Genomic DNA, 26,043 nt, shown 5'->3' with positions numbered 1-26,043 from the left:
TTAGCGGAGGTATGATACAAGAGAGACATGGAAGAGAGATGGAAACTTATAAACACATGTGGTATAGATGAGCAAGCGTTGGTGAGGTATCATGCTAACATACAATTCCCCCTTTTGACACACTCATCACTGAGAGCTCTATCAATAACTGGTGATGATAGATCAAACTGATTCCATATTGTGAGTGGTAATCCATCCATTAACACTCATTTCTATCATTACTAATGTGCAAGTGCCTTTTGGTATTGGTGGTGATTTTTTATCTGATTGCAAAGAAAGCAGGAATGCTTGTAAGCAAGCAACCAGAGGACTGACAGCTAAGGTCCTCTCAGAAGGACCTGGTACTGAGGATTAATGCCTTACCAAAGGGCACTAGCGCACCAAGTGGGAATCGAACCCGGGTCACCGGAATACGAATCCCCCGCTCTACCGACCGAGCTATGGAGCTTCCTTGTTATTAAAGGACAAGTCCACCCCAACAAAAACTTGATTTGAATAAAAAGAGAAAAAATCAGCAAGCATAACACTGAAAATTTCATCAAAATCGGATGTAAAATAAGAAAGTTATGGCATTTAAAAGTTTCGCTTCATTTCACCAAACAGAAACAGTTATATGCACATCTCGGTCGGTATGCAAATGAGGAACTGATGACATCATTCACTCACTCACTATTTCTTGTGTATTTTATTATATGAAATATTTTGATTTTCTCATAATTGTCATGTGAAATGAAGTTTCATTCCTCCCTGAACAGGTGTAATTCCATTATTTTAACATTTTGTGCTTCAGGCAAAGAGGTCCTAATCGTCAAATTCGTAAAAATTGAAATACTGTATAATTCAAACAATAAAAAACAAAAGAAATAGTGAGTGACATCATTGACTCTCTCATTTGGATGCAACTGGCTCGATCATAACTATTTTGTTAAAAATAAGTGAAACTTTGAAATGTCATTTTTTACATCCGATTTTGATCAAATTATCAGCATTGTGCTTGTCTGATTTTTCTCTATTGATTCAAATCAACATTTTTCTGAGGTGAACTTGACCTTTAATATCCACTGCTGCAAAATGCTGCCGGTCTAAAGCTAGGGTAATGCTATCCAAGTTGCTTAGATGTGCATAGAGAATTTAAAGGCTTGGTCCCACTGCACTTACAAATGCAGAGAGGATGTAAAACGGAAAAGAATCTTGCCATACGTTGGGAAACGTTACATGTATGTATTCGTTGTGTACTCTTTGCATGTGTTTCATACACTCTATGTCCATCAAGCATCTGTTCACTGTGATTTCATTGTTCGCTTATTTTGTCCATTGTCTGGAGCTGATGAAAACGGATGGAGCCACCCTGAAATTTTGCCTGACCACTGTATCCATTATGAATAACATTTGTGTCTGTTGGCCAGTGGGACCAGGCCTTTAGTGTAGTGTTGTATACATATTACAAGAACTATTTCAGCTAATGAAAGTTAAGTTTCTCTGACCCATATAAATAAGGCCTTACAATATGATGTAGAATCAATTGAATAGGAACGGTGGGAATATTTGTAAGGAATGAAGGATGTCAGCTAAAAGACAACATACCTTAGGACTCCATAATGAAGATCTCTTGTACATGAGTTTGACAGCGCTGGTATACTCACTCCTCATCCTACGGGCTGGTATAAGAAGTTCACCATCAGCTTTATTGATGAGGATAAAATCTGCTCTCTCTACGATACCTTTCTTTAAACCTTGGAGCTCATCACCACCAGCAGGTGGAATCAGAAGAACTAACATGTCAACCATGTCAGCAACAACATACTCTGATTGACCAACACCTGAAATAAATCAGAAGAATTATCTTGTCAACCATACTGTCAGTAACATCATACTCCGATTGACCAACACCTGAAATAAATCAGAAGAATTATCTTGTCAACCATACTGTCAGCAACATCATACTCCGATTGACCAACACCTGAAATAAATCAGAAGAATTATCTTGTCAACCATACTGTCAGCAACATCATACTCCGATTGACCAACACCTGAAATAAATCAGAAGAATTATCTTGTCAACCATACTGTCAGCAACATCATACTCCGATTGACCAACACCTGAAATAAATCAGAAGAATTATCTTGTCAACCATACTCTCAGCAACATCATACTCCGATTGACCAACACCTGAAATAAATCAGAAGAATTATCTTGTCAACCATACTCTCAGCAACATCATACTCCGATTGACCAACACCTGAAATAAATCAGAAGAATTATCTTGTCAACCATACTGTCAGCAACATCATACTCCGATTGACCAACACCTGAAATAAAACAGAAGAATTATCTTGTCAACCATACTGTCAGCAACATCATACTCCGATTGACCAACACCTGAAATAAATCAGAAGAATTATCTTGTCAACCATACTGTCAGCAACATCATACTCCGATTGACCAACACCTGAAATAAATCAGAAGAATTATCTTGTCAACCATACTGTCAGCAACATCATACTCCGATTGACCAACACCTAAAATAAATCAGAAGAATTATCTTGTCAACCATACTGTCATCATAACATCATACTCCGATTAACCAACACCTAAAATAAATCAGAAGAATAATCTTGTCAACCATACTGTCAGCAACATCATACTCCGATTGACCAACACCTGAAATAAATCAGAAGAATTATCTTGTCAACCATACTGTCAGCAACATCATACTCCGATTGACCAACACCTGAAATAAATCAGAAGAATTATCTTGTCAACCATACTGTCAGTAACAACATACTCCGATTGACCAAAACCTGAAATAAATCAGAAGAATTATCTTGTCAACCATACTCTCAGTAACAACATACTCCGACTGACCAAAACCTGAAATAAATCAGAAGAATAATCTTGTCAACCATACTCTCAGTAACAACATACTCCGATTGACCAAAACCTGAAATAAATCAGAAGAATTATCTTGTCAACCATACTCTCAGTAACATCATACTCCGATTGACCAACACCTGAAATAAATCAGAAGAATTATCTTGTCAACCATACTGTCATCATAACATCATACTCCGATTGACCAACACCTGAAATAAATCAGAAGAATTATCTTGTCAACCATACTGTCAGCAACATCATACTCCGATTGACCAACACCTGAAATAAATCAGAAGAATTATCTTGTCAACCATACTCTCAGCAACATCATACTCCGATTGACCAACACCTGAAATAAATCAGAAGAATTATCTTGTCAACCATACTCTCAGTAACAACATACTCCGATTGACCAACACCTGAAATAAATCAGAAGAATTATCTTGTCAACCATACTGTCAGCAACATCATACTCCGATTGACCAACACCTGAAATAAATCAGAAGAATTATCTTGTCAACCATACTCTCAGTAACATCATACTCCGATTGACCAACACCTGAAATAAATCAGAAGAATTATCTTGTCAACCATACTGTCATCATAACATCATACTCCGATTGACCAACACCTGAAATAAATCAGAAGAATTATCTTGTCAACCATACTGTCATCATAACATCATACTCCGATTTACCAACACCTGAAATAAATCAGAAGAATTATCTTGTCAACCATACTCTCAGCAACATCATACTCCGATTGACCAACACCTGAAATAAATCAGAAGAATTATCTTGTCAACCATACTCTCAGTAACATCATACTCCGATTGACCAACACCTGAAATAAATCAGAAGAATTATCTTGTCAACCATACTGTCAGCAACATCATACTCCGATTGACCAACACCTGAAATAAATCAGAAGAATTATCTTGTCAACCATACTGTCATCATAACATCATACTCCGATTGACCAACACCTGAAATAAATCAGAAGAATTATCTTGTCAACCATACTCTCAGCAACAACATACTCTGATTGACTATAAGAATATAAATTATTTTTTCTTTGTAGAACAAAGAAAAAAAACTACAAAATGGTAGTATTGAACATTAAAGTTAAATTTTAATTAGGTTCTAAACACCAAGTGTCTATTAAGAAGACTACTAGGATGTGAAATATGCCCGAAACGAACAATAACAACATACTAGCACATCAATGATGGGGAGCTCATCCGGCATCTCGCAACAAAATTTAACACAATTTTAATTTCAACCCAGTTGACACTGTAGTGAATTATATTGGTGACATAAATTGAGGATATAGAATTGAAATTGATGAAGAAATGACATAGAAGCATTTTTTTTGTGATCTATGAATAAATTTCATATGAATTAAGTATTAATAATCATCTAGTCAAGTTTCTTAACCCTGTGTAGAACCTTGGTGAACCTAATGTAGCTCTCAGATGGAACAAAAATAACCAGTCAATCAACAAATAAATAAGTAATTTTTGTGAGTTTTGAAAATATATGAATAAATTAGCATATTTAATGAGTTTCAAAATTCTATGTTGAAATTTTGTATCACCACTTCGAGCTATTATATAAAGCAAACAAAATTGAAATTGATCAACAAATGAAGAAGAAAAAACATTTCTTTGTAATTCTGTGTAGAAGTTTGGTGAACCTCATAAAGTTCTACAAAATGGAAGAAGAAAAAAGTAAAAATCGGTCAACAAAGAAGAAAAAGCATTTTATGTGAATTTTTAAAAATATGAATAAATTAATTTCCCATAAATTAGCATAAAAATTGTTCTAGTCAAAATTTCAAAATTCTGTGAAGAAGATTGGTGAACCTCATGCAGCTCTACCAGATGGAAGAAAAAAATCAAAATCATTCAACATATATAGAAGCATTTTATGTGAATTTTTAAAAATATGCATAAATTGATTTTGCATAAATTAGCATAAAAATTGTTCTAATCAAAATTTCAAAATTATGTGTAGAAGATTGGTGAACCTCATGAAGCCCTACAGGTTGAAGAAAAAATATAAAGATCGTTCCACAAATAAAGAAAAGAAGCATTCTATGTGAATTTTTAAAAATGTGCATAAATTAGCATATTTAATGAATTTCAAAATTCTGTGTAGAATTTTTGAATCCCCACCTAGTGCTATCATATAAACCAAACAGAATTGAAATCGGACTTGAAATGGCGAAGTAGTAGCATTTTGAAATTGTGGCCAGACGACGATGATGTAGATAAACACACCGGTGTGTGTCTGTGTGGAACTGTTCACATACTGTTTAATATTTCAATTTTCATAATAAATTAAGCTCTTGTTATAGGAGTGCAGGTGCGAATATTTACATGTGTTTAATAGTAAAAACATTCTTGTTTGTGGTGTTAACTTCTGCATCCCACTTAAGAAGGTCTTGTAGGCACCAACAGTGGGGTAATAGACTGGATCCTGTTGGAGGTTGTTCCAGTCCTTGCAGGTTCTTTATCTTTCATACATCAAATTCACTCATTACATAAATACCTATCGTTTCCACAATGATGACATCATAGCCAGCTGCTTCACATAGTAATATAGTATCATTGGTATTTCTTGTCACACCTCCAAGTGTACCAGCTGATGGTGATGCTCTGATGTAAGCATTAGGATCTCTTGAAAGCTCTGTCATCCGGGTCTTATCACCAAGGAGAGAACCTAGGAGAGGACAATCAAACAAACGTTATACAGACCATGAAATTAAAATGATTGAGGAACATGGAGATGGTGGTGCACTTGAAAGCTTGTAGCAAACAACCAGAGGACTGGCAGCTTCAGGTCCTTTACAAGGGATCTGCTAATGAGAATAAACCAAAGGGCACTAGTGCACTATTGGGAATTGAGCCTGAGTTACCAATTGCAAAACCACTGCTCTGCCAAATTGAGCTAATACACACTTAGTATGTGACATCATGGCACGCAGGTTAGAATTCTATTGGAGGAAAATTGTTTCAAAATCTTACCAGTTACTCCTGATTGGTGGAGTTGATGGAAAGCATTCTGATTTCTTATGTGATGTTTTCTGAAGAGATTTTGATGAAATGAATCAATGGACTCCACCCTCTCTAGAGCTACAATAAGTGTATGGCTCATGGGCATATTACCATATCTAACTTCGTTGCATTCCAGGACCCTGTTTTACAATGAGTTACGATTGATCCGATCAATCGTAACTCTATGGAAGTCCATCAGTGTCATAATTTTTTCTATGAAAAATTTGCACAATGTCCTTTTCATGCAGAGAGATGCGCAGTGAATTTTTAAGAAAACAATGAATGCATGGATATACATCTCAGCTAGAAAATATTTTGAACAAACATGCATAATAGATGTTGACGTTGCTGGCAGTCCATAGTTGCGATTGATCGGATCAATCGTAACTCTTTGTACAACAGGGCCCTGATGTTCATATAAGAATCTCTGGCCAGCTTGTGAATATTCAGCTATTGTGATCTATCAATCCAGTAACAGACATTAAGAATGAAACTTCTTTGTCCTACCCTCCCCCTACTATTTCCACTTTTTTCCTCAATTCCATTCATGCTCAATATTATACCGTTTTTGTTTTGTTTTACGAAGTAAGAATGCTCGTCTGTAAAATTGTATTTGATTTGTATTACTCTGTATAACTTTGTATTATGTTTTGATTGGAAATGGAATAAAGAATTGAATGGGAATAAGTGAGTGTACCAATATACCAGACATGAATGAGTGTGTGTTGTGTACCATTTCATGATTTGAGCTCAATCAAACTATAAACCAACTCAAACAAAAATACCTTTCAAAGCTTTAAATAATATTTACATATTGACCAAAGTGGTACATTACCTAACAGATACACTGTCTCAAAGTCAATTACAGTACACAGATAAAATATAAAATGCATGTTAAATATATGCTGCCAGAATTTGCACATCAATAGTCATAGAGAACTTTATGCACACAAGGTAGTTAAAAATGATATCACTTTTTCCTACCCCTCCCCCTTTGAGACTAAAGCAATAAAACAGTTACATTGGACTATCAAACTTGAACCAATATAGTCCCATTGTTATTATTTAAACAGCTTGTCCTGGGAAAAGAAACAAAAATTGTTGATGATTATTTATTAAAGAAAGGACAAGATCACACCTCCAGTAATAGATGATGAAGGATCAACAGCAAGGACAGCTACACGGTGACCTTCACTAGTCAATTTCTTTCCCATTGCTTCAATGAAAGTAGACTTTCCAGCCCCTGGGGGACCTGTCAATCCTGTAGGAAAAATACAAATCTGTGATTAGAATGTCTGCTTATTTTGACTCTGTTTATTCTGTTTTCAAATAATGCCTCCTATTGAAAGGCAGCCTTTTCCCAAAAGTAAATTTTCATTTTATGACACATTCTGTTTAAGTTCAAATTTGTAATTACATGTGCAACAAACTATTTAACTCTGTTTGATTTCTTTTCATAGTGACCCTTTTCATATTAATTTGGATATAAATCTGTAAGTAATTTATGAGAATTGAATTAAATATATTGAATCTTGAATCAGTAAAGAATCAACATAATATACCTAATATTAAAAATGTAAACCAAACAGATTTCAGTCCTTAGTGGCTTGAATCTTTTCAGTTTGAAGTGAATCAGATACACTACATTGAGAGTTTGGTGTATTTTTTGCCTTCCTCATTTCATCAATAATAATAGTGTCAAGGTTCGGAAAAGATTATTTCATGATAGATGGTGCTATATATTAAAGGGAATATTTAACTTTGTGAGCAATTTAAAAAATTATCATATTGCTCTTTGAAAATGTTATGAACATTCGACTAACAACTCAAAAATACCCATGTGAAAGTTTGGGATCATAACATATTCGGGAAGTGTTTTTAAAAACTGAAAATCTAAGGCAATGTTTGGAGAGCAAAATGCACTTCTCGACGGTTGATTCATGATTCTGTGTCCAATTTAAATCAATATTATATAGCGCCACCTTGTGATGTATGTAAGAAAGTAGGCGGAGCTTACCACGGCGGAATTCAGTTCTCCGTGATCTGTTGTGTTCGAAGTTTGTTGGGGGGGGGGGGGGGGGGTCTGTGTTCTCTCGGTGTCCGCTCTGTGTGATAAGCGCATGTGCCTTGAAGTCTGTAATAGCTCTATGGTGAAAGGGTTTAGTTGTGTGTGTATCGCTTGCATTTCATTGGGGAATCTAATGTACTGTCAGGTGTCGAACTCGTGAGTGTCCATTCCGCCTTTGGTCTGTACATTTTGTATATGCTATAGCCTGGGTCAAGCCACATGTATGCCTCGAATGATAGACCAATAGCTCTATGGATAGACCATGGGATTTTGATGAATTTATATTTTGGCGACATAAATTAGTAGCAAATAAAACGGCAACAGAAAATAACGCTAAATAACGGCCAGGTCTACAAATACATGAAGAATCCCAGAGCTGCGTACAGTGTTGAGTAGGGATTTTTTTTTTTTTTTTTTTTGGTTATGTGGATCATGGAGGGATGGAGTGTGATTTTCCAGAAGCTATATTGTGCCCCTCCCCCCAAAATTACCTTTCTGTTCTTTGCTTTACCTTTGCATAAACTACAATACGTCCTTGTGGTTCTTGATTATTCTCTTTTACCTGGTCACGATATAGCAAACGTCCGTCGACTGGTTCGATCGAGATAAACTGATATGGACGATAAAAGAGGCGAATGCACTGAATATAGCTCCATGTATGTATCCGAGCGCAACTCTTGTCATGATATGTCGATGTGCATGTTTACATGCACGGAACATAGCTGGGAATAAAGGCAGCCCGAAAGGCAGTGACCTCCCCTCCTCCACCCCCCCCCCGTGCCCCTGACATGGAAACTTCATCATCCACCATCGTGTTTGTGTGTTTACGTTCTCCACGAGCTCCCCCAACATAGATCATCCCATCCATTGGCGGCGGAAGCCAAAAAATTTAGGGGGTGTCCACCTGAATTTTCATGGACACAGGTAAAAAATTTGACAAGCGCCCACAAAAAAGGGTTATCAACCTAAATTTTAGGAGTTGCTTACCTAAAATTTTTGACAAGGAAAAAAAAGGTCATCAACCTAAATTTTAGGGGGGGGGCAACACACGTTTCAGGGGGGTCCACGTGAATTTAGGGGGGATCACGCAGGAAAAAAAATTGACAAGCAAAAAAAAAAAAGATTATCAACAAAAAAAATTAGGGGGCCGTCCCCCCCCCCCGCTTCCGCCGCCTATGTTCCCATCAACAATCTTCGGTATAGGCATATCTTCACGTAAGATACTTGGGAGAAACTCCCGGGTCCTGTTGCTTCCCCCCCCCCCCTCCGATCGATCGGGGCCTATCCGTTTTAGACTATTTTGGAACGTGTTAGATATAGGGTAGTAATTTGCAAACCCAAACATCTCAACTCCCGAGACCCTGGAATATCATGACTGTATAAGACCTACAAATTATTATGCATAAGTTTGTTTGTTTTGTGTATTTGATTTGCATGTATGACAGTGTGTTTTTTTGGAAGGGGTAGCCGTATTTAATTTTATCCATGATTGGGGTCAATAATTCTTTACATTTCTCCGCCATATAATCCGCTCATGACACCTTTCAAATCATATCACATTTCTTTTTCAATTTCCATTTCTTTCCCGCTATTTTATTCTTTTCTGCTTCCCTTCGCTCTTCCTTCCGTAAATTCTTTACAGTATAAAGACGCAATCTGATTTTTGTTACACAATCCTATGAACCTTACGTGAAGATAGTTTTTTGTGTTCTTTTCTAGCTCGTAATACCTGAAAACCTGTAAATTGGTTATTGATTTTCTTTACACAATTTTTTTATAAACCCCTCATTATTTCAGCGTATTATGAAGCATCCTTTTCCTTCAATCTGGCATTGTTTATATATATCATCATATCATGTTCATTTTAGGAAAATAATGAAAAATGAAACAATGTAAAAATCTTAGTTTGAGTCAGAATTTTAAACAAAACTAGTCACACCGTCAATCACGAAAGTTCCCGTTTCTGCTCGATCCAATCACTGTAATTTTTAGATTCCATGGAATAATTAGTCCATCATCACCACAGCCATCAAGTAACAGTACACTTGAATTCGTGTATTTTAAAACAAATGCTTGTGAATGAGCATAATTGTATTTCCGTCAATATTGAAAGGCCATCTCTAACAGGGTAAGACCCCCCCCCCCACCACCACTCTGGATATTTTATCGTCGGTTAATATGCGTGACTGTCGGGATAAGGGAAGAGAGGGAAAATAGAAGGGAAAAGGGTGGGGAAGAAGAGAAAGAAGAAAAGTGGAAAAGGGGGAAAAATTAAAAGAAAAGAGGTTGTCGGACTGACGCCTACTGGAAAAATGATAGAACTGATTGTCACGAAGGAATGTTCCTCTACTCCATGTATATAGGATAAATACCATCAGTGTAATGTAGGCACACAGGGCTGTTCTAATAAAATGCTTTGAATGTATAGGTTTTATGTCTAAATCCCTTAAAATTAAGCCCATCATTTTTTACGTACAGTGATTAAAATTGCCCGGCCGTAGGTCCCAGTCGCGAAAATTGTCGTCATTCAATTAGAGTATTCAATATATTCACAAAATTCTTATATACGTGTTGGGCAGCACTTTTAAAATAGTCCCTTTCAGATCAGTAAATTTAGTTCGCAATATAGACAGCTTGTTCTTTATTGTTGTACAACGTCCAGTCGTGATCAAGTATTTATATCACAAAATATATTGTTGAGATGATAACCTTCGTATATACGTGTAGATAAAATAGCTTATTGTGTTTCGCGCTTGCAATGATTTTTTATTGAGGTACATCGAATTTGATATTTACATTTAAAGAATAACCTACTTAGAATGTTTAGTTGTCGGGTCATAATATAGAAAACTTCAGCTCGCGCTATTCGCTTGCATTGTTTCAATGAATATCCCCCATGTCAGCAGTGACGTATCTAGAACAAACGAAGCCCAGGCAAGTGCTAAAATCGCACCCCTTTCAAATTGTAGGTCTATTATATACTCGGCAGTTGACCAGTCAAAACAAAATAATAGTTTAGTCCGTTTCTTTTAATCATGCAAATGATGCGTATCTAGCGTAAACAATGTATGCGAGCGCTAAGCACGTGCCTATTAAGATCGTATAAAGGAATATTCTAAGCAATTTTTGTAATGATTAACATAATGCATATCCAGACAATGAAAGCAAGCGCGAAGCGCGAGCCGAAAATTGATATTGAGACCTACAATCGGGACATTTTTCACGATGCGTATCTATAATTAAGCAACTCATGCAAGCACGAGGGTGAGCTGAAAAAATATATTGAGGGGAAATTTTAATAATAATAATAATAATCATAATACTAACAATAATAATAATTCATAATAATAATAATAATTGTGGCTTATATAGCTCACAGGTCCACCTTTCGGTGCTCATGGCGCTTCCAGAAAAAAAAAATAAACACAACACACACCAACAATATAAAGCGAAAGGGTATAGATTTTGAATTCTCCTGAATGTTAGTGGGAGATCAAAATTTAGTTTTCAACTGGGACTTTAATGTTTCTGTTGATGAAAATTTGACAATTGATTCCATAGCTTTGGTCCTATAACAGAGAATGCATGGTCCCCCATTTGTGTTTTGTTCTGGGTGTCGGGAGCAATAGAGCATCAGATGATGATCAGAGCTACATGAATGCTAATATTTTGAGATAGAGCTTCGGAGATATATGGGGAAGAGAGAATATAGATTGAATGATGTATAAGTAAAAGAATTTTGAAGGTGATTCGTTTATCAACAGGCAGCCAATGTAAGGACTGAAGGATTGGCGAGATGGAGTCATACGTTTCAGTGTACGTTAGGAGACGGGCAGCAGAGTTTTGTAGACGTTAAAGTTTCGTCGAATCTTTTTGTGGGAGGTTACAGAACAATGAGTTTGATAAATCTAAACGAATGGAAATCAAAACATCGATAATTTTTAGGACTTTTGTAGGAATTCATGAAAAGGATACGTATCTCATTGGGGTAGGCCCTAATGTGAGCGCGAAGCGCGAGCTGATTATTGTTTTACACAAACATGTATATCCTCACCTAAAAATGTCCTTTTAATTATCGTTTGTAAAACTAATGGAGAGTTTTTATCTCCCTTTTGACAAACCAGAAAAATATACTTCCGAACTGTTTGCAAGAATTAATGAAAAGGTATAAAAAAAATTATGCAAACTCGTAGCTATAGATTAAAAGTTATGACATTTGCGTTTGAAAAAGGATTTAATTTTTATAAGGAGTGTTTGTTAGAATTCAAGGAGAGAATATAAGTAGATCACTAATCAAAAGTTGTCACGAATATTCATCTCTGGGTAAGGACATGCAAGATCATTAAAGGTGCATAGGACGGGGGTATTAATCACACCGTCAGCGGTATTCCTTTTCTGCGTCTTAATTCCTTTGTCTTTTCTCTTCATTTTTTGTTTTCTTTTTTTTTTCTTAGCATCCCTCTTTCCATTTTGCACCACTGAAAGTGGCTCCCGGGGCACGTGCCTCCCTTGCCGCCCCTGCTAGATACGCCATGTAAGAAAGTCCACTTTTCATGTCGGAAAAAATATCAGCTTGCGCTCTGCGCTCGCATCGATTGTCGAGTTACATATATATATAGAGAGAGAGGGGGGTGGGGGAAATCAGCTCGCGCTTCGCGCTCACATTGATTGATTGCTTACTCATCCTATTAATGACTTCAAAAAACGTGGTTAATATGTTCAGTTCTCAATAATACTCATAAAAAATTATTGTACATGACAGAAAAAGTGCTTAGAATGTCCGAGTTTGGGCGGAAAATTAGAATTTCAGTTCGCGCTTCACGCTCGCATCATAAAGTTATGCTTATAATATATCCATCCAATTTTTGGTTGAAAATGTGATTCGAATATACATTTTTATGTCCGAGGTTTTTAAAATGTACAACTCGCGCTCGCATTTTATTGATTGGTGAGATTTGTATGACATATTTATTCATGAGTCACTGCAAAATGGATACTTTTGTAGGTGAGTATGTTAAAAAATTACTTCTGTGTTTCGCGCTCGCATGCATGAATCATAGATACGCATCTTGTTCATGACTACAATAACTGCCCAGAATATTCAACTCTCAGTTCTAAATAAAAAGTATACAATAAAATGAGCTGAAATGTGATATATTTAGACCTTATGAGATATGGTAAGATAAGACTGTATTAGAACTTCGATCCTTAGTAGTACGTCAAGCCCTCCAATATATAACAGATAAATAAATGAAATGAATAATGAATGATGCCAAAACTGAGAAAGCTGGTAATGCCCCTTGGGCCTTGGTATGGCGAAAGAAAATGTGACTGAGAGTGTCGAACACTTCCAAGACTCATGGTCGTCTGACGTCGGTACCGGTAGTATACGTTTGTAGAATCAAGGGCTATACCGACAAACATTTTGAACATTTACGATGGAGTGTAGCTCGTAAGCAAAACTATAAATGAATAAAGAAATAAAATAAAATAATCACTTTTGAAAATGAACACCACTCCCTCCCTCCCCCCTCCCCCCCCCCCTCTCTCTCTCTCTATTGCATGGTTGTGGAAGTTCGTAGAGTGTTTTTCGTTTGCGCGGGCGAGGGGCTCAAATAAAGGATTATAGGTATGTTCGTTTTGATCACACGAATCAAGCAGTAAAATGATACATTGGCACCTTGAGCACCTAACAAGATGGACACGTGTGTTATATAAATCTGATATTATTTTATTACTATCATTATCATTATTTAGAACAAATACGCTACTTGCCCCTTCCAATTCCCTCGTCTCCATTTTTTTTCAGGGGGCCGCGGGTTGGCTTAATCTGTAGCGTTCCGTTCCCGCTACTCCTTTCAATAATTTTAATTTTTTCATCGACCATTCTGGAGATATACGATTTCATCTCTCCGATCCGCTTCGTCAGTGTGTAAATGTGCTGGCGTGAAGAGAGGGGGTCGCTGGCAACCAACCTCCAACCTCGGACAAGACAAGAAATTGAAGGAGAAAAAACAAAGCACATTTTGATTTTAGAAACGAAAATGTCTGCTATGTTCTTGTGTGTCTTTTCCCCCTGTTTATATCCCATAATGATGTAATGATATTCATTTCAAGATTCCAAAAATCACGACATGTTCAGACCCCCCCCCCATTCCTCCATGTCCAGGGTTGCACTTTGTGAATAATTAGAGAATTCAACCACGTCACACTATCGTTTTTGTCCTTTCATTTTACGTCTCTCTCCCAATTTTCTCTCTTTCATGTGTTGTATAATAGTGTACACTTTGACGTCGAAATAAGATTTGCAGACCAATGAAGGGAATTTGGGAAAGGTATCGATAAATGGAAGCGAGGGGGGGGGGACGCCCTCCTGAATTTAAATAAGTTGGGCAGTTCCCCCTTAAAAAGGAAGAGGGAAAGAAAAAAAAGAAAAGAAAGAATAAATATGGAAATAAAATAAGAAAAAGTTGAATATTACGATTTACTAATGATACCAAACTAGCAGTTTTGACAAAGGAAAACAATTAAAATTTAAAGCAAAATAATCATACAATCAAAAATATATAAAAAAAAATCCCCTCCGAAATGAAGGTGTTTGGATCAAACCAGTACATTATAGCATTGTACCCCCATATAAATCTTGGAGGGGATTTAGCACCACCGCTTCCCAGGGTCATGTGCATCGGTGTTTCCACAGATCCAAAACAAACTTCTCGAATTTATAGACATTTCCTGGAATTTCTAGTTTGATATTTAAAAAAAAATCGTACAAAATTAATAATGTAGCCAGCCGAAACAAAATTAAGGACTTAAAACCCGTTTATTCATGCCCTTTTTTGAAAGATCAACATAATTACGAAATCCGTTAGCGCGAACAGAAAATTTTCAGCAAACAATTAAAAAAAATATAACATGAATGTTGATAGTTGCTATGTTTAATTATTGTTTACTTGTAATCTTCGGATTTCCCGAAATTTCCTTGATTTGTTTCATTCAGAACCCTTCCTGGAAAAGGTCAAATCTCCCGAAATTCCGAAAATTTCGGGAGATTTGAAACCGTGCATCCCGGGAATAGCTTTATACATGTATAACCCTTTATAATGCAATTTTATATAAGGAATTTCACGAAAATGCTATTGAAATAAAAATATAGGGTTTGAATATAAGATCGAGGAACTTTTAAAACTCAACTCTCTGCGTTTACTAGCATTTCTTTATTTTATTCTTTAACTTTATATGCCCTGTCGCCGAACACTATGTGTCTTTCCACATTTTTTTAAAAATCCGATTGAATTGATATTTTTAGGTTGGTGCATGACTTCATATTTTTTTGGTACAAAATACCATCTTGACGTCTCAGGATTCTGGAGTTTCTTGGGCTTTTCTACCTATGCCTATATAGAGCAAGGGGAAACAGAGAGGATCAATAAGAAAGGATATAAGAAGAAGAAGAATAAATGTGAATGAAATAAGGAAAGAGGAACGATTTGAAAAACAGAAAAATAGAAATCATTATACAAAAAAATTCAATCGCGAATATATAAAAAAAAATCAGCTTGCGTTCTACATGCGCTCTTATCATTATTTAGGAAAATATGCAATATTACAGAACAGTTTATCCAATGTTCAGCAAATTTCAGCTCGCTTAGCGTATAATCTTTACACTTACCATAAGACCGTATTTTAGAATGACCCGATTCAGCTCTTCATGTCAAAATATTAACAATTTTCAACTTGTGCATCGTGCTCCGCGCTCGCACCATTCTGTTGTATAATCAATGCAAATTAAATAGTAAGTTTGAATCTCGGCTTTCAGTCATTTTTTTAAAAGCAATATGCTTACAATATGACAATCCTCGATCTTGCTAATTTTTAATTTATCGTAATAGTTGGATATGGATAATTTGGTGTGTGTGTGGGTTGAATCATAATGTTTAATTACACTCTATGATTCATGCCAAAATTTTAAACAATGTTATACGCGAGAACATAAATCAAAATGTTTAAGATATCCATACCCTGCTTGATTACCAAGAGTAGAATGACCCGTTTAAGATGTACATGTACATAAAACAGTTCGCGCTCCTATATTTCCTTTCAAATCGAAATATAAGAGTGAACATTAACTTGCGCTTCGCGCTGGCATCATTAATTTAGGCCATAGTAGGTCCATGATTATAAAAATAAAGCTACGATGTACTTAAAAAATCAGACTTTAGTTGCATGGGACATCCCTCCTAAATGATAATAAGTATTGTATCTGCTGATGTGAAACGTGGATGGAAATATTTCTTACCATCCCCGAAGGACCTAAAAATATACATTCTGGCACTGGCGGCGGAAGATTATGCTTCAACGCTGCCAATCCAGAATCTAATATTTTTATACTTTCGCCGCCGGCCGCAGAATGCAATTATTTTTATGTCCTTTTTATGCCCAAGATATACCTTTATATATATATATATATATATATATATATATATATATATATATATATATATATATATATAGATATTATACTGCACGAACTCTTTTTACTAACTCTTTTTAGGAATCACATTACATTGGTTGTTTGGCTGTGTGCAGTTATGTGTTGGAGGGGGAGATAAACAGATTTATGTTGTGCAGGGGTGGATCCAGGACTTTCTAAAGGGAGGGGGCACCATTTCCTGAGAAAATTTTGACACTGGCAAAAAAAATAAAAAGGTTTTCATCTAAAAGGTATTTCGCCAAAAATTTGTCAAGCAAAAAAAAGAAGAGGAAAGGACCTCCCGTTCAAGGGGGGGGGGGGTGGGTGGTGCACACGTGGGAAAAATGTATGGCATATTTACCTCACAAGTTTTGATTACTACTCTCAAAAAGGGGGTGCAAGTCGGATTTGCCCCCCCCCCCCTCCCCTCCTTGACCAGCCAGCGCAGTTGTGCTCGGCCCATCAGAGCTCAGTCTTAAATATATGAAATATTATAATCATATGACTGCACATGCATTAGAAATGAAAACATTATGTCCTGCATTATGTTCATTTTTCGAGCGATATGAGAAGAGTCTTACGTAATACCAAGTAATTTGCATACCCACATCAACTATGAAACGTTCATGCATGGGATGAAGGCATTCTCCCCCCGCCCCGGATCCTCCCCTCAGTTCACGACATACTACACAGAGCTCGAGAGACCACATGTCCTTATTCCATTAAGTACATGTATGATATGTTTTCGATCGCACATATTCTTATGCTACACTTTAGATTATCTTCAAGTAATACATCGACCCAAATTTGCCACGTTACTATCATCCCGGCGAGGAATCAGTAAGTCCGCAATTTTTCTTATCTAAAAGGGTCTGTACGTATCTTGTATTGCGCTCAGATTCTGTTTCTCTTCTTTGAAAGTGAATTTCTCTGCTTCGACACCCAAGAACCGGCAAGGCGCTACATTACACGGCACGGGCCAGCGGAACATGCGCTGCATGTAATGTTTACAATTCTCAGTGCAGCCGCCGACACCGGCCGTAGAGGCCCTCCCCCCCCCCCCCACTATTCACTGTTGGTTGATTGACAGTTCTCGCTTGCGTAGCCGTTAATACTAGTACGATCTCAACGGCAGAGGGAGTCGTACAATTTATTTCAAATTGGCGAAGTCTCAGTGATTTGAAAAATCGTCTAGTAGACGCGATCCAATATAATCACATATTCCCACATACTAACAACTTTTCATCCGAAATAAAGATGATTTCTAGGGTTTCTTGGAACAAATACATAAACTCATAAACATATTTCATCTTAGTTTGAGAATTTTTTAAATCAGCTTCTCACAAAGTTAAACGAACCCTTTAATGCCTATTAAATGCTGTAGGAGATTTTTGTATTTATTTGCAAGATCAAGTGAACCTCATCCCTGAGCACTCTTTTTTCTATCTATTTCATTGTTTTTATTTGTTTCAAGTTTAAAGAAATATTTACTATCGTACATTAGAATCTACATCAATTCCACTGTCCTCATACTGTTCAAATATAAGTGGAAAACTAATTACACCCAAATTAAGTATACTTTGGTCAGAGTTTTCAACACAATGATTTTTTTGTCTACTCATGACACTAATCTCATTACAACGGTGTATTACATGATCAACGTACATATACCATACATGTAATCATTTAGCTGTGGTCAGATATCCAGTAACAGTCCAACATTTTTTTTTTCAAATTCATAAGTTCATACAATCTCGTGATTCTACCCTACATATTTTTTTTATTTTTCATTTATTTTTATTATCTTATTTCATTCAATTATTTCATTTTTATTTTCATTTTTGTTGTTGTTGGGGGAAGGGGGATGGAAGGGATAAGTACGTACCTATCCTAAATGAAGGTGGGATACCTCTGTTCTTCAGTTGAACCTCTCTTAGATGATCTAGAACTGTTCTCAGTAAGATCTGGGCTTGTCTCTTACCCTTTTTATGTGTTGCCTCAACAAGGGTTATAGCTCTAGCCAATGCCCATCTCTCACCCGTCAATAATGCCTTACTCAAATCATGGGCATAGCTCTCTTCCCGCTTTACATCATCTTCAAGAACAGATTGTGTACAGTATTTATTTATTAACTCATGAAGATGATCTCCTGATGATCTTGAAAGATGTTGTGTAGATTTCTCCCGGAAGCTTTTGACCCATGATGAAGAGAGTCGAAACGTCACTGAGTGAGGGACTAAGAATAAAACTGAGGATTTAAAGTTTTTCCTTGCAGTTAAAAGTTCTTGGTGAAATGGAAGTGAAGTTGAGAAGTCTCTTCTTGGTATACAGAAAGATGGTCCGTTCAAGCGATTCACATTACCTTCATGTATGAGACCTTGATGCACTCGGTCAAGAGAATCACTTTGAATAGTCTGAACACATCTTACAGTGCTAGAGGATTGCAGGAAACTGTTTCTGAGATTTATTTGACAAGAACGACAGATTGCAGCCATTTTCCAATGATCAATGGATTTCAGCCTCTTGAACAAAGCCCTCATTACGAGACGTTCTTTGTTTTATCAATCAGGAAACCTGACAAATGAAGAAAAAAAATAATATAAAATATGAAGTAGATGGATTCTTGACTACACAGTCCAAATATATGCCTTTTCCACTGCAAGACGCATGTACATAATAACTTCTGAAGTTTAAAAATAAAGAACCCCCCTCCCGTAATCACATCAAAGTCACACCCAAAATAAGCTAAGTTTATCCTTCAAATTGCGAACACAAAAATACATACTCATGAACTGTGACATTTTACCGCGTAGTCTAATCATATCTGCTGTCACATACATGTATGAGACAAGTTTGAAGGTGTATCATCAAGGGTTTAAATTCAGGTGTATGATAACTCCTGTGACATTTGACTTCATGACCCTATTACCATAAAATCATATATATCTCTTTTTTTAGATTGTCATAATAAAAAAGCAATTTAGAATTAACTCAGGGAGGTGGGAACTTGATTTGCTTTTATAGCTAAGTTGGTTCCCCAATTAATTATGATAATGGCACCACTAGGACTGAGCCTGCTACACAGTGTTTTCACTTTGAGTTAATTTTTCAAAATTTGATCCAGAATTAGGGTTATCTTTGGGAAATTTGAAGGATTTAAATTCTTATTAAATAATTATTTGTATTACACCAATGATTTATAATTACGCAATAAATTTTAGTATTTGTGAAGTAATAATTTGAATCTATAAATTATTCTTCAAAACGGCATTGCTAGTACGTCATACATAAGCGGTTCAAGGGTCGATGCTATTGTATGATTTCCGTTGTTTACATGTGGATCAAGGGGTCTACGCAGCATCAGTTAGGTAAAAACCTTTATTTTTTTTTACATTTTTATCTAACATTTTTTAAAACCTTCCTACGCATTAGGCGTAGGAAGGTGTAAAAATCAATATCCTTGAGAAATTCATCTTTGTTTTAGTCAGTCTCTTATGTGTCTATGGGAAGAGTGTCAAGACGTAAATGATGAAGAAGTATATGACAGGATTTTATAAGTCGTCATCATTGCGTCCTCAAGACTAAAATTCCCCCAGACGGGGCTCATCGATTTTTGTCTTTATTTCATAAAAATATATCAAAAATATAAGATCTGTACCAAAATAAAGGTTATTATTCCTCTTTGGCCTGAAATTCCACAAAATGGGGAAAAAAGTAACTTACTTCAGCTGTCGCACAACTTTACTTCCCTGTTTTATCTGAACTTAATACATAAACATATGGCCATTGAGTCCCTGAACAGATCGAGCTAGAACTTCGGTCTCTGTAATTGGTGAGTGAAGCCAACTAGTCTTGAGTTGAGGACGCAATGATGATGTTTTTTCATATACTAATACTAATAGGCCTACTGTCATATACTTCTTCATCATTGACGTCTTGACACACTTCCCATCCCATGAGGAAGTATATGACAGAATATGAAAAAACATCATCATTGCGTCCTCAAGACTAGAACTAAGCCCCCGGAGAGCAAGACTTCCATATGTCCCCTCCACTATAATTGAAAAAAAATATGGAGAAGGTTTATCAAGAATTATCTAACATATATCTAAGAGATTTAAGAAGGAAAAGTCGGATACATACCAAAATATGGCTTTATTCCGTCAAAACTTCGAGTGTGTGTATAAATTCTCACTGGCATCGGTTTATTTAGTCAGAAATAAATAACCAATACTCTTGGAGAGTAGATTAGTCGTAATATAGGTTGATAATTTAATTGTTATGAAACCCATGATTTTCAACAATTCCTGCTAGCTCAGTGAGTAAGGCGACAGACTGGAGATGCTTCGTTGTGCAGCGAGAGGTTCGAATCCAAGTTTCCACCGGAAGTAAGAAGAAAAAAAAAGAAGAAAAAAAGAGAAAGACAGAAGGGGGGTTTTGGGGAAGTTTTTTTTTAAATTGGTGGAGGGGACATATGGAAGTCTTTCCCAACGAAGTTCAGCTGAACAACCAACAATCAACAGAGACCGAAGCTTTTGGTCTACCGTCTAGGTAGAGAGTAGACCAAAAGCTTCGGTCTCTGTTATGTTGGTTGTTCAGCTGAACTCTGTTGGCTTCACTCACCAAATACAGAGACCGAAGTTCTAGCGCGATCTGTACAGGGGACTCAATGGCCATATGTTTATGTACTTAAGATTAGCCTGGGGCGTTTTGGGGAGTGAAAGCTATATACTGTACGTATGGAGTCACTCCCCACTAACGCCTGGGAGCCCTACCTATATTTCCACACATACGGGTACAAGACCAGAAACTTTCGCACCCGAGAATTCTACTTTCATGTTTTAGGGCTAGATCTTTTAGAGGGAAAGTAGAATTCTCGGGGGCGAAAGTTTCTGGTCTTGTACCCGTATGTGTGGAAATATAGGTAGGGCTCCCAGGCGTTAGTGGGGAGTGACCATACGTACAGTATATAACTTTCACTCCCCAAAACGCCCCAGGCTACTTAACATGCTTAAGATCGGACAAAACGGGGAAGTGAATTTGCGTGACAGCCGAGGTAAGTCACCGTTTTGGTTCCTTTTAACTTGATTTTTCTCTGTTTTTTGGCAATTAATGCCAAGAAAGGCAAGAAGAGGGAATTAATTTGCATTTTGGTCCCAATAATTGTCAATTTTTTTTATTCATTAAAGACAAATATTGAAGAGCCCCGACGGGGGATTTTGCATTGCAAGTCCCCTAATGGTCAGATGGTGGCTGCACGATATCGAGCCGTCTGTGTACGAGGAGAAATAAATTAAAAAAATTTATTCCTTCTGTAGTAACATGTGGTAAACATGCATGGGGCAAAGGAAAAGATTTCCCAGTTGATTATGACACATTGAAATTGATTAAGAAGAAGCACAGAGCCTGGGAAAGATATATTAGAGACAAAACTGTAGAAAAGAAGAAAACTTATAACACAATCAGAAGTGGAGACAGCAACAAGACATTGTCAAAAACGATCTGAGTCAAACATTGCCAAGGAAGTAAAATCTAATCCTAAGAAATTCTGGCAGTATGCAAAATATAAGACAAAAGTAAAGAGTGGAATACCAACGCTCTACCAAGATGGAACTGGAAGTAGTAAAACATTGACAGAATCAGATGTAGAGAAATCAAATGCACTATTGAAACATTTTTCTAGTGTCTTTACTAAAGATCCTGATGGACCACTCCCATCTGTTAAATGTCATGACGTTCACATACTAGACACAATTGTAATTACTGAAGAGTGTGTATTTAAGAAACTAGAGAGTTTGAATATCCAAATCACCAGGGCCTGATGGGTTGCATCCCCGTGTCTTGCGTAAACTGGCACCTGTTCTTGCAAAACCATTGAGTATTATTTACTCAAACTCTCTTGCATCAGGCGTAGTACCAAATGTGTGGAAAAAGGCCAACGTCAGTGCCGTATTCAAAAAGGGTGATCGTAAACTCCCTTCTAACTACAGACCAATAAGTTTAACATGTATTGTATGTAAAATCATGGAGTCTATCCTGAGGGATGAAATATATGAGCATGTGAAGAGCAACAATCTTCTCAGTTCAAAACAATTTGGATTTGTATCAGGACGATCAACAATGTTGCAATTACTCAATGTGTTAGATGATTGGACAAATATGTTGGAGGTTGGTGGTGCAGTTGAAGTCATCTACCTAGATTTCATGAAAGCCTTTGATAAGGTCCCACACCAAAGACTTTTAGCCAAAGTTGAGGGATTTGGCATATCTAAGCTCATGTATGCGAGTGGGTTAGGTTATTTCTTGTTGGTCAACAGCACCGTGTATGTGTGAATGGTGTGTTCTCTGACTGGGCTGATGTAACCAGCGGAATACCGCAAGGGAGTGTCCTCGGACCCCTGCTTTTTGTAATGTACATTAATGATCTACCAGATCAGATATTGTCAAGTACTGTTCATTTATTTGCAGATGATACCAAGTTATACAAGCATGTAAAAAATGACAGAGATGCTGAGTTATTACAAGCGGACTTAGATCGTCTAGTTTCATGGTCAGACAAGTGGCTATTAAAGTTCCATCCGGATAAATGTTGTGTACTTACAATAGGTAAAAGAAATGATGATTCCAATGACTATACAATGACACATGATAATGCCTCACATAATCTATCACAAGTTGAAACTAGTAAAGATTTAGGAGTGATCGTTGACACAAAGCTTAGTTTTGACTAGACAGGAATAACCGTCGTTTCTGGGGATTTATTCAACAATTTCTGACATTTTACTACAATCCCCATTTACCGACGGCAATGTGATAGTACGAGCCTTCATGTGTAATCTGGTCCGACAATTCGGCGGACGGGTTTTGTCCAGATTTGTTACTTCTTTTAGATTCTAAATGACATTATATTATCTTGGACGAAGGTCCACTATTTTTGTTAGACTCTAATCTTTCTATTGATATCATATACATTTTATAATATTTTGAAAATATACGTTACCGATGAGTTATTCCCCGGGTTATTCCTTTTTTTTTTACTTTCTGCCGGAGAGGAAAATATGGCAGCCGTCAACGAGTTGTGCTTTCATCAAGGCTTTCCGATTAAATTTTCGATATCTTGGCCAATCAATGCGAGCGACAAGTTCCAAACGCACGCACATCAATATGTCCAAGCGCAGCGCAAAGCAGCGGCACAAATCGCGATAGGTAGCGACTGGTAAATACGTCTGTAATGATGATGACGTCATCCAAGATGGCAACTTACCTTGACCAACGAAAGGATCGAAGATGACAATGTTTCGATCATCATTTCAAAAGAATTAGCGGTAACTGAGGTCTAAGGTACGATATTTCTGAATTTTAAACATTTTTTCGTAAATATGGATGTGATTTCTTTTTCATAATATGACATTTTATGTACAAAAAAACGATCGGAAAATCGGGTTCCCGCTGTTCGATCTAACGTTACTGCTAAAATACGTTGTCTGTACGTACGGGCCTCCAAGCTCTTCAGTCTATGTATTGGTGAGTGAGCCAACGCAGTTCAGCGGAACAACCAAAATACAGAGACTGAAGCTTTTGGTCTAAGTTTTGACCAGCACTTTCAGTCAAAGATAAATAAAGCCAATAGGCTAATGAATCTTATTAGGAGAACATTTGTTTATCTTCACAAGGAGAACTTCTTGCTCCTATACAAAGCATTGATTAGACCTCATTTGGAGTATGCTCATGCAGTATGGAGTCCATACTTAAAGAAACATATTCAAGCAATAGAAAATGTACAAAGAAGGGCCACTAAGTTGGTACCTGAGGTTAAGAACCTCCCATATGAACAAAGATTGATTCAAGTAAAACTTCCTACATTAGCTTATCGTCGTGCGCGAGGAGACATGATCGAAACATACAAGTTATTTCACAGGTATGACCAGGAAGTAATGCCAGATTTGGGACAGGTGCAGGGGCCTACCAGGGGTCATGATAAAAAATTGTACATTCCGAGGTCAGTAACTGAGAAACGTAAGAATTCCTTTTACATAAGAATGAGGAAACCTTGGAATAGCCTAAGTAATGAATTAGTAAATGCACCCAGTGTCCACAGCTTCGAGAATGGATTGGATAAGTATTTGGAGATGTGAACCTGTGAAGTTCAAGTTTGATGCTGACCCACCAGGATCAGGACATGACCCGGCCAACCTAAAAAGGAGACAGAATTTGGAACTGAATATAGAGTCTTAGACTGCGTTCAGAAGCATCCATAGGTATCCATAGGTAAAAAAAAAGGCAGTGTATACAGCCACACGCGTGTGTCTTTACCATCCAGCCACACGCGTGTGGTTATATCCAGAACACCTATCTGTGGATACCGCCACACGCCGCCAGTAATAACAGTAAAACACGTACCGGTATGTAGGTCTGACCGTCTATATCACGATCAAAATAACCTCATTTCTTCATTAAATTCTTACATTCTAAACCACTCTGATTTCTTTAAATTGTTTCAATTTCATTCTCACCGTCTTCTTTCCTTGCTTTTCTTGTCTTGTTACAAAAGGCCGCCTGTTAAATAGCAAATTTCCACACTTTTTCTACTTGTGTCGATTCTCTACTGACTCTAGGCTATGTGCGCGTACGTACGAAACCCAAACTGTGTTTGTCTACTACTGCGCTGCGCTAACGCTGTATGGGTCTGCCACCGCGAAGGAAGCCAGAATCGACACAAGTAGAAAAAGAGAATTTGCTGTTAAACAGACGACCGTTTGTAACAAGACAAGAAAAGCAAGGAGAGAAGACGGTGAGAATGAAATTGAAACGATCTAAGGATATCAAAGGGGTTTAGAATGTAAGAATTTAATGAAGAAATGAGGTTATTTTGATCGTGATATAGACGGTCAGACCTACATACCGGTACGTGTTTTACTGTTATTACTGGCGGCGTGTGGCGGTATCCACAGATAGGTGTTCTGGATATAACCACACGCGTGTGGCTGGATGGTAAAGACACACGCGTGTGGCTGTATACACTGCCAAAAAAAAAAAAACTCGAAACAGACGGCTGCCAGCTGTCTAGGTAGAGTGGAGCTCCTGCCCTGGCTAGCCGCCCCGCCCCGGCCCCGGCCGCGGCGGAGCTGCACTGCACTGTACAACGTTTAAACTTTACTCGATCTGCTACTTACAAATCTATCGTCTGAGTAGACTAGAAGTACTTGATAGGGCAAAAATGTTGGTGAATTCAACAAGCTTCTCTTGAATTTAAAGCATCTGACTTCCTCGTGCTTTAGTTTTCCAGGGACCACAAAACGTTAGTCATGGTTAGTAACTTAGTTTTCTCCAAAGCTGATGCAAAAAGGCCAAAGCCAAAGGCAGATTACGTAAACTACTAGTCTTCAGCCACAGACCCTTTATTAGAGTATCGCAAAACCTAGGCACTTCTATTAGGGTATATAAGCTACTGTTCTGCTTTTTCCACAGCTGTAAACATTGCTGACATTCAATATCTGCTGAATAGAGACAAATGGTGATTGAAACTTTGTGTGTCTCCACGCAAAGACTAGCATAAACAAAACTTGCTG

The 26,043-nt window shown here is 37.2% G+C and overlaps 1 protein-coding gene across 1 annotated transcript in view; it reads right to left on the bottom strand.

The window, feature by feature from the left end:
* Positions 1–25,813, bottom strand: part of LOC121406079 (methylmalonic aciduria type A homolog, mitochondrial-like) — a 31,809-nt gene extending 5,996 nt beyond the window's left edge. Inside the window, exons 1-5 of the mRNA XM_041597089.1 lie at positions 25,648–25,813; positions 18,360–19,048; positions 7,072–7,194; positions 5,428–5,598; positions 1,585–1,820 (exon numbers count right to left, since the gene is read on the bottom strand). Of these exons, the coding sequence (XP_041453023.1) occupies positions 1,585–1,820; positions 5,428–5,598; positions 7,072–7,194; positions 18,360–19,014 (1,185 nt within the window). The 5' untranslated portion in view covers positions 19,015–19,048; positions 25,648–25,813. The remainder of the gene's footprint in view (positions 1–1,584; positions 1,821–5,427; positions 5,599–7,071; positions 7,195–18,359; positions 19,049–25,647) is intronic.
* Positions 25,814–26,043: the final 230 nt, after the last annotated feature.

This window comes from Lytechinus variegatus, chromosome 19 (assembly GCF_018143015.1).
Source record: "Lytechinus variegatus isolate NC3 chromosome 19, Lvar_3.0, whole genome shotgun sequence".
NCBI lineage: Eukaryota > Metazoa > Echinodermata > Echinoidea > Temnopleuroida > Toxopneustidae > Lytechinus > Lytechinus variegatus.
This window is presented reverse-complemented; position numbering and strand designations above follow the sequence as displayed.